The sequence below is a fragment of the Seriola dumerili genome, unplaced genomic scaffold (assembly GCF_002260705.1).
Source record: "Seriola dumerili isolate Sdu_G_001 unplaced genomic scaffold, Sdu_1.0 BDQW01000088.1, whole genome shotgun sequence".
Classification (NCBI taxonomy): Eukaryota; Metazoa; Chordata; class Actinopteri; order Carangiformes; family Carangidae; genus Seriola; species Seriola dumerili.
This window is the reverse complement of record NW_019174343.1, coordinates 12,248,405-12,262,817: the sequence shown is the minus strand read 5'-3', so window position 1 is coordinate 12,262,817 and position 14,413 is coordinate 12,248,405. Positions and strand designations below refer to the sequence as shown.

General features: G+C 39.3%; 3 protein-coding genes across 4 annotated transcripts; 1 reads left to right on the top strand and 2 right to left on the bottom strand.

The window, feature by feature from the left end:
• Nucleotides 1-1,192: 1,192 nt before the first annotated feature.
• Nucleotides 1,193-4,338, bottom strand: tmem167b (transmembrane protein 167B). Its single transcript, XM_022745614.1, has 3 exons — nt 4,210-4,338; nt 2,960-3,091; nt 1,193-2,338 (listed from the first exon to the last, which is right to left on the bottom strand). Exons 1-3 carry the CDS (start codon nt 4,217-4,219, stop codon nt 2,256-2,258), a joined length of 225 nt encoding a protein of 74 aa, XP_022601335.1. The 5' UTR covers nt 4,220-4,338; the 3' UTR covers nt 1,193-2,255.
• A 2,401-nt stretch (nt 4,339-6,739) lies between these two features.
• Nucleotides 6,740-9,713, top strand: LOC111221821 (protein FAM107B-like). Its single transcript, XM_022745394.1, has 4 exons — nt 6,740-6,782; nt 7,690-7,846; nt 9,084-9,228; nt 9,397-9,713. The coding sequence occupies exons 2-4, from the start codon at nt 7,707-7,709 to the stop codon at nt 9,496-9,498; spliced, it is 387 nt and encodes a 128-aa protein (XP_022601115.1). The 5' UTR covers nt 6,740-6,782; nt 7,690-7,706; the 3' UTR covers nt 9,499-9,713.
• A 1,708-nt stretch (nt 9,714-11,421) lies between these two features.
• Nucleotides 11,422-13,533, bottom strand: b3galt6 (beta-1,3-galactosyltransferase 6). Of its 2 annotated transcripts, none has more exons than XM_022745391.1 (2): nt 13,254-13,533; nt 11,422-12,647 (listed from the first exon to the last, which is right to left on the bottom strand). In XM_022745391.1, the coding sequence occupies exon 2, from the start codon at nt 12,635-12,637 to the stop codon at nt 11,618-11,620; it is 1,020 nt and encodes a 339-aa protein (XP_022601112.1). In that variant the 5' UTR covers nt 12,638-12,647; nt 13,254-13,533; the 3' UTR covers nt 11,422-11,617. The 2 variants fall into 2 exon arrangements, with proteins under 2 accessions (XP_022601112.1, XP_022601113.1); XM_022745392.1 differs by having other exon boundaries at nt 13,274-13,533.
• Between the last annotated feature and the right edge of the window lie 880 nt (nt 13,534-14,413).

The window sequence follows — 14,413 nt, the reverse complement described above, 5'->3', positions numbered from 1 at the left end:
GTAAAACTACATCATAAAGAAAAAGAAACAAAAAATATATATATTTTAATGGAAGAGATTTTTACTTGTCACAGTAGGAAAAGCAATAGTGTAAATAATAAAATAATGATGAATTACATGTAGCTGGTTCAGCTTCAGGGTCCTGCTACTGTACATGCTGGTTGACAGACAGAGCCATTGTTAATAACACCTGTTCTTTTCCTACTATGACAGGTCAAAATGACCGTTGTGAAAATGGCCTATCCTAAACAATGACATTGAAAAGAACCAGTCAGGGGACGGACACAAGACAATTTCCAAAGCAGTGAATATTCCTCAGTGTACAGTAAGATTATACTGTGGAAATATGGCATAGTGGTAAATCTGCTGAAAGTGGGTTGTCTTCCAAAACTGAGAATGTTTGTGTAGAAGAGCACTAGTGGCAGAAGCCATCAAAAGGCTTACGACAAGTGTGAAGGAGGTAAAGGGTTCAATGGGTAAGATGGGAGACATGCATACAAATACTGTTGCCTTTACAAAAGCAGGTGGGAGAAGGAAAGAAAAATATTTTATATCCTGGTAGGACCAAAATATTTTTGACCTTTATGCTACATGATGTGTCTGGTGGAAGCCCAACACTGCACATCAGCAGAAATACAGAATGTCCACTATGACTCATGGTGGGGGGCCGGACCATGCTGTGGGGATTTCTCTGGGATTTTTCTGCAGCAGGCCCTGCAGGGGCTGTGAGGGGAGGATGAATGCAGCAAAATACAGAGAAATCTTAGAGGAAAACCTGTGATGAGCTGTTGAGAGATGCTTTATTTTAAAGCTAGATAACAACACCAAATATGAAGTCAAAGCTGCATATAGATTGCTTTTGAAAAGAGACTAGGACCAACCAAAATCAGAGTCCAGACCTCAAGCATAGAAGAATTGGAGCAAAATTGCACTGTCCAGATCTTCAAAGCTGATAAAGACCTACCAAAATACCATAGGCTCAATGCAATTATTTCAGATTTGTACTTTGGATTGATTTGGAGGATGTTTTTACTTTTTTGTGTGTCTTCTGTTGATTCAAAATTCCATCCACTGTGATTCAAGGTTGTAAACCAATACAAGATGAAAAACATTATAGGGACTATACATTGCATAGGCACTATATGTCACTTGAAACCTAACATTTGTTTTATAAAGACAACAAACACAGAAATTGTCTGATCAAGGTTTTACTCAAAATTGCATCACATTCCCTCCCAAAACAATTTAATTATTTTAGTAATAAAAAATAAGGTGGCAGAATTAAACGCAGAGTAACAGTATGCAATTTAGATGCCATAAGAAGCACCATCCCTATTTGGCATTGCATTTAAATCTTCAGTCAAGTCTGATATAGCCATCCAATTTTCACAACATGTTGATATACGTCTCTTTTAAAGTTATTACTCTTCTCTCTGTGACACTTTACAATTGCAATTGAACTTTGACTCCCTGGGGACTTAAATTCCAAGTTTATAACTATTTATGACATTCATTCAAAACATGTTATCTAGTATTAGATGTCAAAGTAAATAAAACATACATATCCGTATAAAATGTGTATTTCAAACCTAAAGAAAATGTAGGAGATGCCAAACAGCACTGTTAAGAAAGGTTAAGAGATCCAAAAAAGTAATGTATAGTGTATACAAGAACATCTTCATATATTAGCTTTGTTTATCTTCCCCTCCACCTTTGACAGAAGAAGTGATACAGAAAAAATAGCATAGCTGGGAGCAAGCAGTATTGATCAATTTTCAGTTTGATCAGACATAACCTCTGGCAAATCTCTATTGGTCATATTTTTTCCAAATATATACAGCTAGGCTAACTTTAGGTTGTGTACAGGTACAAGGTATAATGCACACGCTGCCATTCGATCCTGCATCCTTCATTATAAATAATCATGGGGTGTGGATGGAGACAATAAACAGCATTAGCCAACTACAGAATGATACCATGTAACCAAACAGCCTCTCTCCTCTGTAATAACTGTGGAGTAGATTCAGGATGCCCTTCTTGTCTGTAGTGAACACACATTATTAAGGGAGCAGTTATGTACCCAGTCACCAGAAGGGGGCACCACTGGGTATTTCTCACATGGGTCCACAGGGCAATGGGGTTTCATCGGTCACTTAATCCTAGAAGTGTCCCGCAACAAGGATTAGTACATGACCACTGAGATGAGTCCGTCCCCACCCTGCACCCGTCCAGTCCTTTCCAGTCCAGTCTGACTATCATTTCAAGAAGACGATATAGAAAGCCATAGCCAGACAGGAAACCGCCACAGCAATGTGGAGCCGCGTCCCAATTACTGCAGCTGAGAAAAGAGATGGAGGATCAAGAGGATGAATGAAGAAAACCACAGGTAAATTACAAACATATGGAACAAGGGTAGAATAGCAAATATAAACAGATGTGTATCAATGAGTTACTTTAAGTACTGATGAGCAATTCTCTCCAAGTGACAATAAAATTAATGACAGAGATTAAAGTTGGGGTGAGTGGGCAACAGATATAAAGTCCTCTCTCATGGTATACGTAAGTGGATTTTTATCAAAATATCAAGTCAAATCTCCAAACCCTACTCATAGTCACTGTTTCATTTAAGTTTCCATTGTATTGGAGTACAGGGCCAACAGCAACACATGTGCTAACATTATCATTATTATTTTAATCCACAAGAAACAGTGCATTAATATTTGATGGAAATGTTTGTTTGCTGCAGGGGTTGCATTTAGTTCTAAACAAAATAAGCCATATATGCAATTTACCCAGGGGGACACAAACCTTTGCATACAACTGTACATATTGCAATGGCTGTATAATATAATAACATTTCATGTTTACTCAAAATTAGTTCTTAGATTGCCGTCTACTGTACCAGGACATTTTGTGTAGGTGTGTGTTCAATCAGCATCTTGTCAATTTATTCATCTACCTTTGTAGAAAACGCCCCACACTCCTTTCTTCTCTGACAGTAGCCAGTTGTTGAGTCGAGGCACCTTTTTGAGGTATGCACAAGTGCAGATGAACAGCAGCCCAAACACCAGGATGCCATCGAACGAGTACACTACGGAAGAGGAAAGGATAATATCAATCAATCCGTCTTACATACCAGTTGGCTGTTCACTTAGCTTATTCGACTTATTAACAGTACACAACATCTGTTAGCTGAATTAAATGAGACAAAACAACAATCACAACAATAGATCTCTCCTGATTATGAAAACATGTGGGAGTTTACATGCACTAGTCCACATTAACTTAGCATCTGTGAATCTAAAAGCATCCTGATAACAGTTGGTTGTGAATAACACACCATAGAATAGCATTCACCCATTCTTGCAGTAATACTCCACAGATTAGTTTTGTGTTTTTTCACTGTTTGTGAATTTTAAAAAGCCTCATTGTAGAAATAAATACTGCTGCACCACAAACAGTGAAAAACCGAGCAACTGCTAAAAGACACTTTATCAACACTCATGGTGAATTCACATGGACACATCTGCACAACCTGTCACCATATAATGTATGTCGTTGCTCTGACGTCCAGGTTTGACGGTGAGGTATTGTTTTTATGCTGTTTTGTCTGACATTGCCTCTACTGTGTGAAGTCACTCATACAGCAACATATACACTTTGCCTTGATGTGGATTTTACCTTTAACCTACATGTACAAACTGTGTTGTAGACTCTGCAAGTCCAGTGGTGCTTGCAGATACAGCAGCATTAATAACCTCTGTTCATGTAACCACATCAGCAGTGAACGAGCTCAAAATAAGTTAGATATTTTAAGAACTAAGATGAATAAAATGCTTACAGGTTTGTCTTGACTTGTTCGATCCAATGACTGTAGCTACCTGGATTTTTAAGCTAAATACCTTAATCGATGCTAGTTAGCAAGTTGCTTTGTAGACAGTAAAAAAATACGATGTGTCCAGCACTTAGAGCTTTTCACTGTGGACGGCAAACTGTACAGTGAATTTGTAATTGTAACAAAGAAGCAATACAACACAGTTGAAATTAGTAAAGAAAAATCAGTTTTGGTGCTAACAGACTGACAGTGCTGCCCAGGGCCACGTCTACAGCTAACCTAGCTTTAGCCTCCTTTGCTAGAAGTAGTCTAACTTAAATGACCTGTTCTGCTGCCGACACTTCTTGGCTAGTTTCGCAACACAGTTGACCTACCATTTGTCATATTCGCAGTTTGCTATTTGACGATGCTATATGACTGTTTCTTCCTTTAAATTAGCAATCCATCTTGAATAATAAAGTGGAGATATAATACAGTCTACTTCGCAGTCACTCGGTTGACATTTCCGGTTTCACTGGTTTACATTCTTCTTCTACATTTTATGTTTGTTGTTGTCCAGCTAGTATTACTGCCACCTACTGGAATGTATGATTTACAGCTCCCTCTACCTCACCCATGTGACCCCACATATTTAAATTTGCACATTTCAACGTACTCTTTCCATAAATTTGTTTTTAAGTGTCATCTCAGCCTGTTGGCCACACATGGGTGGATTATGAGAAAATGCGCCCTTGGCCACAGACAGGTAACCACCAGTGTGAAAGTGTCTCTTTGTAGTTGTTTTGTGTCTCTTCATGCACATTTTCTATTTCTATGTAGTTGTTCTGCATCCCTTTTCAATTGCTCTGTATTTTTATGGTTGTTTTGTGTCTCTTTAAGATTCTTTTGCGTGTCTATGTAGTTGTTCTGAATCCCTTGTAGTTGTTTTGAGTCCCTGTAGTTGTTTTGCCTCTCTTTGGGATTGTTTTGCACCTCTTTGTTGTCATTTTGTGTCTTTCAAACAATGGCCACTTCACATGGAGGCTCTGGCCTGTTCAGCAATCCATCCATGCCAGTACAGTAGCCCTATGCTATGATTGAGTGTATCGAATTTCCTTCATTGTTGGGAACTTTCCCATAAAATATACTTCATGCAACACAACCAAGACAGCAAAACAAAGACATATTTGGAAAATGATAAACTGAATTGTCCCTAGTAAACCTTGTAGCATGTCCATGACATAGTCATCATCTATAATGAGTCAGAAACACACAAATGAAGACATGGTGCACATAAGATGGCAAAAGTGGCACTCAGGTCTTCCATTGCTCACAACATTTCATTCAGGATGTGGCCAACACACTCCTCTCTGCAGTAGGGTGGCATGGAGGCAGCAGCTATGGTAGAAGGAGGACAAAGGCAGGATTAACAAAGTGGGGGAAAATGCTGGCTCTGCTGCAGCTCTACACCTGGACACACCTTAGGCACTACAGCAGAGGGAAGGAGGAGGATTAATCTGAGCTTCCACCCGCACTGCTTTGAACTGACACCACTATACAGCCACCTTCACCTCATTCCCTGCAGGTGCATCATGGAGCAATTTGTGCAGGCAGCCACCCGTCACTGCAGAGTGCTGTCTGTCCAAACAGCCCCAGTCTCAGCCAGTCAAGACGGTACTGAATCAGTGTACCTGAAGACCCAGGTGGCAAACCACCTTTTTTTGCTGAATAATTTGCTCCAGACTATCCAATAAAAGGTTAGCCTATGCAGTTTACAGTATGTTTCAGTAAATATCAGACAGTATGTCTGTCATACTGTGTGTATGCGCTGTAGTCATTGCTGGAGGAAAACTCACAAATCTAGACTTTCAGCATGTTTCAACTTTAGGTTACAGCTTCTTTTCTCTTTTGTGACTTGAAAAAAGTAGCCTACCATTTCTTATAAATTGTTTCAAACCCACTGGTTAGACTAAGATGCACACCTATATTATGTTCAGGCTGAAAATTAACTGCTTCTGTCATGACATGATACCTGCATGCATAAATACAACATAACAAACATCTGTACAGACTTTGTCACATGAGTTATGTAATGCATATTCTTAAACCTACATTCTGCTCATATTAACTTCATTGATATATTTGTACATTACATATTTATATCTGTTATACTGTATATCACATATGCATTGATATGCATATTTTCAGTTCTGCACATTTTTGGCAACACAATCAAATTCACTGTTGATGTTTGAAGCATCCTCATTTTCACTTCATTCATATATATCTCTACATTTCAATTCAATATGTTGCTGCAGGACTGAAATTGTCTGTTCAATGTTTTCATATAATTCAGATTTGTTGTGTTCATTTGTTTACATTTGCTTCACTGACCTGACTTCACTTCAGGACCATGAAAATGTTACTTATCTTCTGTTTCTGTCAATTCTTCCTACTGAAATATAATTTGAAGACAGCTGGACAGTAGTATGTAACTCTACATTGAAGAAAAAATATACAGGATTCATACAATGTGCACAATGTGGTCATAGATTTAACACAAAAGTAGAATTTGATGTGAATGTGGACTGTACCTTTCTCCCCTCTGTGACTGTGATAACAACTGGATTCACAAAGCAGAGATACAAAAGCCATATTTGTTTTGTTTTTTTCTTTCTATATTGCATTATCCTAATCTTCACATTACATGATCCTAATCCCTCCATATGTTGTTCCTGCGTCTGAGACAACAGAAGTTTCACCTGCTCAAGGGAACAAAGAGTCGTAAGACAGTTAATAAGATTTGATCACAGGACAGAGTGGCACACCTGTTCAGATCAGCCTTGCTATAACTGCAGCTTGCTGTGTACCAGCAGTGAGCTCTTCTTCTCCTCCTGCACTTGTTTCTGCAAACACGGACTTTAAAACATCTCTCTACTCAACAATGCGTCTCTACTACTGCACACAGGTAAGATTGTTTTATTATCACTTTTATGTGTGAATGAATAAAATGATGATTTGTTTAATCACAAATAGGCTACATAAGAAAAAACATTATTCTCACTGACCAGGTTTGAGTTGCCTGTGCCTCTGTTCTGGCTCAGATTTCAAAGGATAGAAGATCCACATTGGGCCTCATTCAAAAATTCCTTGCCTATAATCATAATTTTTGATCCTGCTAGTAAACGCTAAGTTAAAACAATCTTAAAAGGTTTTTATTAAATCTTACCTTAATACCTATAATTTATATGTGCCCATTACGACCTTACTGACTATCTGAGAAACTAACTAAACTGCAGCAGTTTCTCACTGAGCCAAAAGACACACATCAAAAGACATAATTTGAGGTTTCAAAACCCATGGTCAGTTTAGATTTTTATGGAGAGTTTATTTTGTAATTTCCTTGATGAGGCTAAAATAAATACAATCAAAAATCCTCTTTTCATCCATGGAAAATATTGATTATGTAGAGTACAATTCTTTATAGCTATTTTGAAAACTGTGACGATTTGTATTTTTGTGTGGATGTGAGTATTTCAAGATTCAAAATTCCAAGTTGAGATTTTTTGACAAAATGTTTCATTTGTTTGTTGGTGGGTCGGCAGAATGGTCTGTGTGGTCTGTCTGTCATTTTAATTTTCAAAACTCATTTTGCAAATGGAGAAGACTTACCTGCCTTCTGTTTATTCAGGTGTCACAAAAAATGGCTCTTCGAAACAGAAGTGGTAAGATAAAAATCAAACAGTAGAAGTTAATCTTGCTTTGGTGAATAAAAGCCACTATTATGAACATTTTCCTACCAACAGCAGTTCTACCCACATAACACTGACTGTGATATGTGACTACGTGAGCTGGCCTTTCTTTATGTGTGTCAGACAGACATCACTGCTGGATGGTCCAACCTTGCCAGGTGATTGAGACTCAACAACAGGAGGGTGGTGACCTCATCAAACCCAAGAAGCTGCCAAATCCTGTCCTGGCTTCTCACCAACACAGAGCCCTTCACCAAGAGCTGCTCTTCTGCCACAGATGGTGAGAAAACACTGAGCTCTGTACCTGCTGCTATATGATCAGGTCACATAGGCTGCAGCTACACGCTGATTCGTGTACACGTTAATGTAATACCAGTCAAGGGACATCAACTGTAACAAAAGTGTAATACCTTGACTCTACGTATAAAACTTTGTTTTCTAGTGTGACCGTATTTTAGTAATCTGAGATTTCCAAGTTTTTCCATGTGACATCTTCTCGGACTGGTGTGTAGTTAAAGGCAAGTTGAAACTGCCAGCAGAAAGTTCTCCAGATCAGCGTTTTATTTGTCTCCTGCCTCAGTCAGAGAATCCTCTTGGGCTTCCCCAGTCCTGCTGACCGGGGCTGCGGCCGGGGATAAGCAACATGCTTAGATGGTATTTAAGACTGTTTGAGTCAAAGGTGCAACACTTCTCTAGAGATCACTGCTAATCTCTCAACACGGGGAAAGTATTTTCACTCTTGTGTCTGAAAACGACAAAATAATGCATGTAAGTACAATAAAATCCAGACAGTTTGGTTTGTGGTGCTTGAAGCAGTGAACAAGCCCAAGTTTCTATTAAAATACACCTGACTACTGAATATCTTTAACTTTAAATTTACATTTAAGTTTGTGAATTATAATGAGCAACTGTGTCATTTTAAGCTTACCTTCACTGATAGATAAATAAAACTCAAGAGAGGATAGTATTTTTGGTTGCTTATCTTGAACAAAAATATTAGCACAACGCTTCTGTTTTTACTCTCATTTTCCATGAGTTGAAATAAAAGATGTAACATTTTTTCTATACAAACAGAAGGCATATTCCTCCCAAATTTTGTTCATAAAAGTGTTTAAATCCATGGTAATTAGGACTTCTTCTTTGCCAAGATAATCCATCCACCTGACAGGTGCAGCATATCAAAATGCTGATACCACAGCCAAGGGAACGGGCTTGGCAGAATCAGCGGAGAAAGAAGACCCTGTTGAGCTTGACTCTAGTCTGGCACTGTGTAATCAACATCTCGATATGCCACGCCTGTCAAGTGGACGGATTATCTTGGCAAAGGAGAGCTGTTCACTAACATGTCATTGTGAAAAACATTTGACAGAAAGAAGCCTTGTGTGTGCTTAGTAAAAGTCTTAGCTCTTTTATTTCAACTAATGAAGAATGGGAGCAAAAACAAAAGTGTTGCGATTTTATTTGTGCTCAGTGTAGATATCCACCCTTCTATTAGTATTTTTGTTATGTGTCCTCAGTGGTCTCCTGCCAAGAATAAAGCCAGAGCTGCAGCGTGTGCTGGAAAACAAACAGAGAGAGAGGCACAAGCAGGCCGAGCTGGCCCTCCATCCTCCCTCAGACTTGGAAGCAAAGCTTCGCACAAGACAGCAGAGGATACAAGTCGTACGTATGAGCAAATGATAGAAAACCACACAAACGGCATTTGTAATGATCTATTTACCATTTGGGTATGTGTGAGCATGCAGAGCTGCAGATATTTGTGAATAAAGAGTCTTGTTAAGGTGGATGTCCAAACTAGAGCTAGATTGACAGATGTTTCCTCTCTTACAGTGTGAGCTGGAGGAAAGAAAAAGGAACGAGTGGCTACAGAACGCACCGGAGTTTGTCCGAGTGAGAAAAACCTTGAAGCATGTGCAGGCTTTTTCATCATGACAACCAGAGCTACAGGAACACAGGTTCCTGTGCTATTGTTAGTCATCAGGTGAATCATCTTCATTTGGCAACTGCAGCTCTCACAGATACTGATCAAATTTACCAAATCTGTCAGAAAATGTTTTACAGTGTAAGATTTGAATTTCAGGAAGGAAAAATATAAATTTATTAATCCTATTTTGAGACAACTTTTCAACACCACCAATCAAGCATGATGGATCGTTTGAATTCAGAAAGGAGTGGACTTGTGAGCGTCTCTTGTAAAGTTGTGAAAGGCTTCAAATATTTTCTTGCTGTGGAGATGCATGCACTTGAAACATTCTTTAATTGTCTTGCCATAGAAGGTTAGGTTGCTGTATTTTGTAGTATTGTTAAAATGTAGAATGAGAAAATAAGCACCAGGAATACATTTAAAAAAAAATTTAATAAAACATCCAGGGAGGCTGACAATGTACGTAAAAACAAACACTGAAACTTAAGCTGGTTTGAATCAGGATCTGCTAGTGACAACAGTGAGAAAACAGTCACATAATCACATGAGAGGCAGTCACAGGAGTGAACATGGATGTCGCTCTTTTTGCAGGATTGCTCAACCGTTTACACTTCAGTCTGTCGTACCCTTTGATCAAAGCTGCTGTTCGTATTTCACAAGTTTTGGGACTCAGCTAGTGACATCACAGATGGCAAGAGCCTAACATAATAAAAAGTAATCATTGAATAATGATTCATGGACTTATGTTTCTTGTTTAAAAAGTGAGCAAGTGCCAGCTGGTAGTTCATATCAGGTTACTCAGTCTGAATATGTGGTGTGCTGTAAACAAACATTCATAAATAACTTTATCGCTGCAAAGTAAATGTACTGACCAAACTTTAAAGTGTGACTGTTGCCTTGGAAATGTAAATATCGTCACAGACTCCTCACATAGGCTCCAGTAAAATTAATAAGAAGGCCTGCTGAATAAATCACATTCAACCATTTTCTCTTACGCATTCTGTGCAATTCCAAACACCTTACACCTTGTGTGTCGTCCACCGTAAACAAAAGGTTTTACATTTAAAAGTGAACTTTTCATCTCCATTAATTTTGTGAAATACATGTGATTTCCCCCAACTGGGTTTATAAATACAAATTCTACTCACAAGCAGCAACCACATCCACTGTGCTTTTGTCACAACTCAGCTCCAGTGTGTTGTGTTTGCTATAGAATAAATTAATAATAAATAAAATACAAAAAAAAAAAAAATGCTTTCACAAAAAAATGTAGACATCATGGCAGGGTAAGAAACTCTTGTCTGTGTTTCCCGGTGCTACCTACTACACTTACAACTTCTCATAGTGTTTGAACATATTTAGCAAGACGTACAGTAGAAGAAGCACAGACAGAGAGAAGTAGGCCACCCATGTGGTAAACTTGCGGTAAGGAGGGCACTGACATTATCATGGGTCCAAAAAACAAGACCAAAGGAGTTTGTGGGTCATAAAGGACATAAGGTGGAAGTTGGCTCCTAATTTGAAATTGAAAGGAAAATATTTCTCAACCAATTCTCCGTTGGCAATGGTACATCATTTGAATTTGTAAAATTTGTACTCGACTTCACAATAAAAGCTGTAGCACTGTTTAAAATCCCATTCTATTTGTGAAAACAGAAAAAGGGTGACTTGACTAATTCCGTAACCCACATTAAACCAGGTATAGATAGAAAAAAAACTCGACAAGATTAACATGGAGACTCTACAGACTGTTAAAGATTTATAAAACCAAATTTGTGCAAAATCTAGCTCAAAAACCACTCCATAATTTACTACTACTAGAATTTTCCAGACCTGGTCTGATTTCACATGGAGACTATTAAAACCCAGTTTCAAATATGTGGAAATTCCATCTAGATCCTCTGGTCTGGGTGGAAAAAAACAATCTGTGGAGCTGCCATTTTTTTTTTTTTTTTTAAATGAGGTTTTCTAACAACATTAAGGCTTTCACAATAATTTCTAGTAGCTGTCACATTGCTTTAAATCATGTAACAATGGAGAATTGGTCAATAAACATTATTCCTTAATTTCCCAGACTCAAACAATACAAATCAAAAGCCAATTCCAACCATGTAAAAAAGACAAAAATTAAGGAATGCCATCCTTCCTTTGGCAACACTGTGAGGGTGGCACGCTCCAGTCATACACATAGGACAGTCGCAGCTTGACTTCCTCCTTGCAGAGCCTGCCGTCACGCTGCAGAGTCTGGTGTTTTTCCAACATGTCCTCCAAGCTCTGCTTATGTGTAACCAAATATTTGTTGTTGCAACCACGCGATTTATACTCTGTGTCAAAGCGTGGGTCATGCGTCCGCCGAACATCCACAGGTGCCAGCCAGGCACCCAGTGACACATCCTCACTCTGCCATGTCTTGAAGTAACCTGCATTCAGATGTACATAACGTACCAGGTCGGATGAGAGGATGTAGCCCCCACCCAATGCATAGGGCAGGTAGTAGTCACAGAGCTCCCATGAGCTTTCCCTCCACTTGCCGGCTGTTTTCACTCGGCCTCTCCCTGAGAAGAAGCCCCAGTACAACCGGCTGGGCTCTTTCCCCTTCAGCTCCTCTTTAAGGAGGTCCAAACGAGCAAATGTGTCATCATCTGCTTTGAGGACGAACTTGAACTCCACATTCTGGTCCAGCCAGGAGTACATGTGGAGCAGTTTGAGTGTTAAGTTCTCATAAGAATCTCGCAACTCAGGCAGTAAGAGCAGGTCTTTGTGCCGCCCTTGCTCTGTGTTAAGGTTCTGAAGGTCCTCACTGGAAAGCCCCTGAGTTCCTACCACAAACATGGCCAGAACATCTGAGTCCCGCTTGGCAAGCCAGGTGCTGCGGATGATACTCCTCCTCTCTGTGTACTTAGGTCCCGTTGTGATGAGGACCACCAAGAATGCTGACAAGTCTTTAGATGTGGAAGGAAGATTATGCTGCTCTGGACGTGATTGCAAGGCATTGGCTTGGGGGGCTAAGCCTGGAGGATCCGGATGGGCCTGTTTCAAGGTTTCTGAGGTACATCGGGCCAAGAAGACAAGAACTACAGCAAAGCTGCAAACAGTGCCAATGACCAGGGCTGTCTTGTGACGACACACTAGACGCAACAGATTCATGGTGCTGAGCCTGTGGTGAAAAAACACAATAGATTGTTAGTATTTATGTAATTCATCAAGTTTATCATCACCTAAATTAGATTTTGCACCCACACATTTTATGCAAGCATTTTCACAAAACTTGCATCAGGTGGCTGAAAGGGAACAAGCAAAGAGTTTGACTTATGAAAGAAACACTTGCATTTTAAGTGTTTCTCGTCTTATGAAAGTTGAATATATTCCTGAATCAAGGTGCAGTTAGCAATCACACAGCACTACATATCTGCTGCAGCTTGTTTCAATGCTGTGTTTACAGACATTACAGATGTAAACAAACATATCTGAGCATCAGAAAGGATTATGTCAGACTGGTACCCCATGACATTAAATTGGTGGCAGCAGCGACAATACTTATGTTTCCAGATTTGGCTTTAAAGTTATCATTTGAGCATGTGGATCACAGGTTTTGCCTTGGATAACGGTAGTTACCGAGTAAGATAGCAAAAGTAACCTCGCATCAGCAACGCACCCGTGAGTTTGTAGCACCACCTGCTTGCTAAGCTTAGCCGTTGAACTTTACACTGTCCATTGTAACAATACTGCACGCAGTGGTTAATTCAAGAGGATTTATAGGTACCTTAGCTGAGTGAAAAGTACCTGTCCCGTAGATACAGCCAGAACGGGCCACACACAGCAGCTCTGCGGAGCTAACGTTAGCTACCAAGATAAGACCCTCTGCGCACTTAGTGAGCTCACTGCACTGACTGTAAACACACACAGACTGCTCATATTGATCCAAACCGGAGATGGAAACCACAAGGTTTAGCGGCGTCTGCCCGGCAGGTTACAATAAGCAGGTTAAATGGTAGGCAGGGTGAGCTGAGCCAGGTATCGTTGTATTCATTTCTTGTCTTGTAGAGCTCTCTGTGGCCGTGACGAAAAGGAAACGGAAGTGAAGCCCCTGAAAGAGGGGGGACAAAATAACACACAATAAAGACGTATGTGGACAATCATTTTGTCCAAATGCGTAATTTGTATAGCCGTTATTATTAGTAGAAAAGTGCATAGAACCTGAACAAGAGGAAATAGATTAACTTCACGCCTAACTTTGGATGTGTTTGCCAGGAAGCGAAACGACAGCATGATTACATGTAACAGCTGGGAAAAGCTCTTTTTTTTTGCTATTTTTTGCATGTGTGATCAGGAAAGGACAATAAAACCAAAGGGGGCAGTTTGAAGACAGCTGTTGACTGGTGCATGCGCGTTAGTCAATGTGTCTAGTGTTAGGAGCATTTATGGGTTGGGAGATCAAGATCGGATGATATATCTGTTTGCTTCAAAATAAAAGCACAGGCATAACCTTTGGGAATTCTGTAACTGTAATGGATCTAAATAGATAATCACAAGCCTGCTATGTTGTTGCATGTATGTGGTTGTGTGAGGGTAGATTTCCTAGGGGGCCAAACAATGAAGCTGAAATGATTACTTGAATAACTGATCACTCAACTAACAGAAAATGTATTGCCTACAGTAACTGATTGTTTTTTAAGCAAAGAATCCAAAAAAAAAATTTCCCTTCCAATTTGCTAGGTCTCTATGATAGTAAACTCATCATCTTTGAGTTTTTGAAAGTTAGTCCGACATAAAATGCAATTTGAATAATCAATCATAAATCAAGCATATAATGCATCAAGTTGTATTTATTAATGAACAGATCAAATCAACAATTCAAGAAATATTACCGATGTCAGGTTACCAATATCACTATTAATTGTTTTCCCATATGATCATGATTTC

Bases quoted from the DNA above. Each gene is read 5' to 3' on its own strand.
- tmem167b (XM_022745614.1), bottom strand. The intron at 2,339-2,959 runs GTAGATGAATAA...CTCTTTTCTCAG, and splicing joins GTGGGGCGTTTTCTACAAAG to CTGCAGTAATTGGGACGCGG.
- LOC111221821 (XM_022745394.1), top strand. From the start codon at position 7,707: ATGGTCCAACCTTGCCAGGTGATTGAGACTCAACAACAGGAGGGTGGT. The intron at 7,847-9,083 runs GTGAGAAAACAC...ATGTGTCCTCAG, and splicing joins CTGCTCTTCTGCCACAGATG to TGGTCTCCTGCCAAGAATAA. The intron at 9,229-9,396 runs GTACGTATGAGC...CCTCTCTTACAG, and splicing joins GACAGCAGAGGATACAAGTC to TGTGAGCTGGAGGAAAGAAA.
- b3galt6 (XM_022745391.1), bottom strand. From the start codon at position 12,637: ATGAATCTGTTGCGTCTAGTGTGTCGTCACAAGACAGCCCTGGTCATT.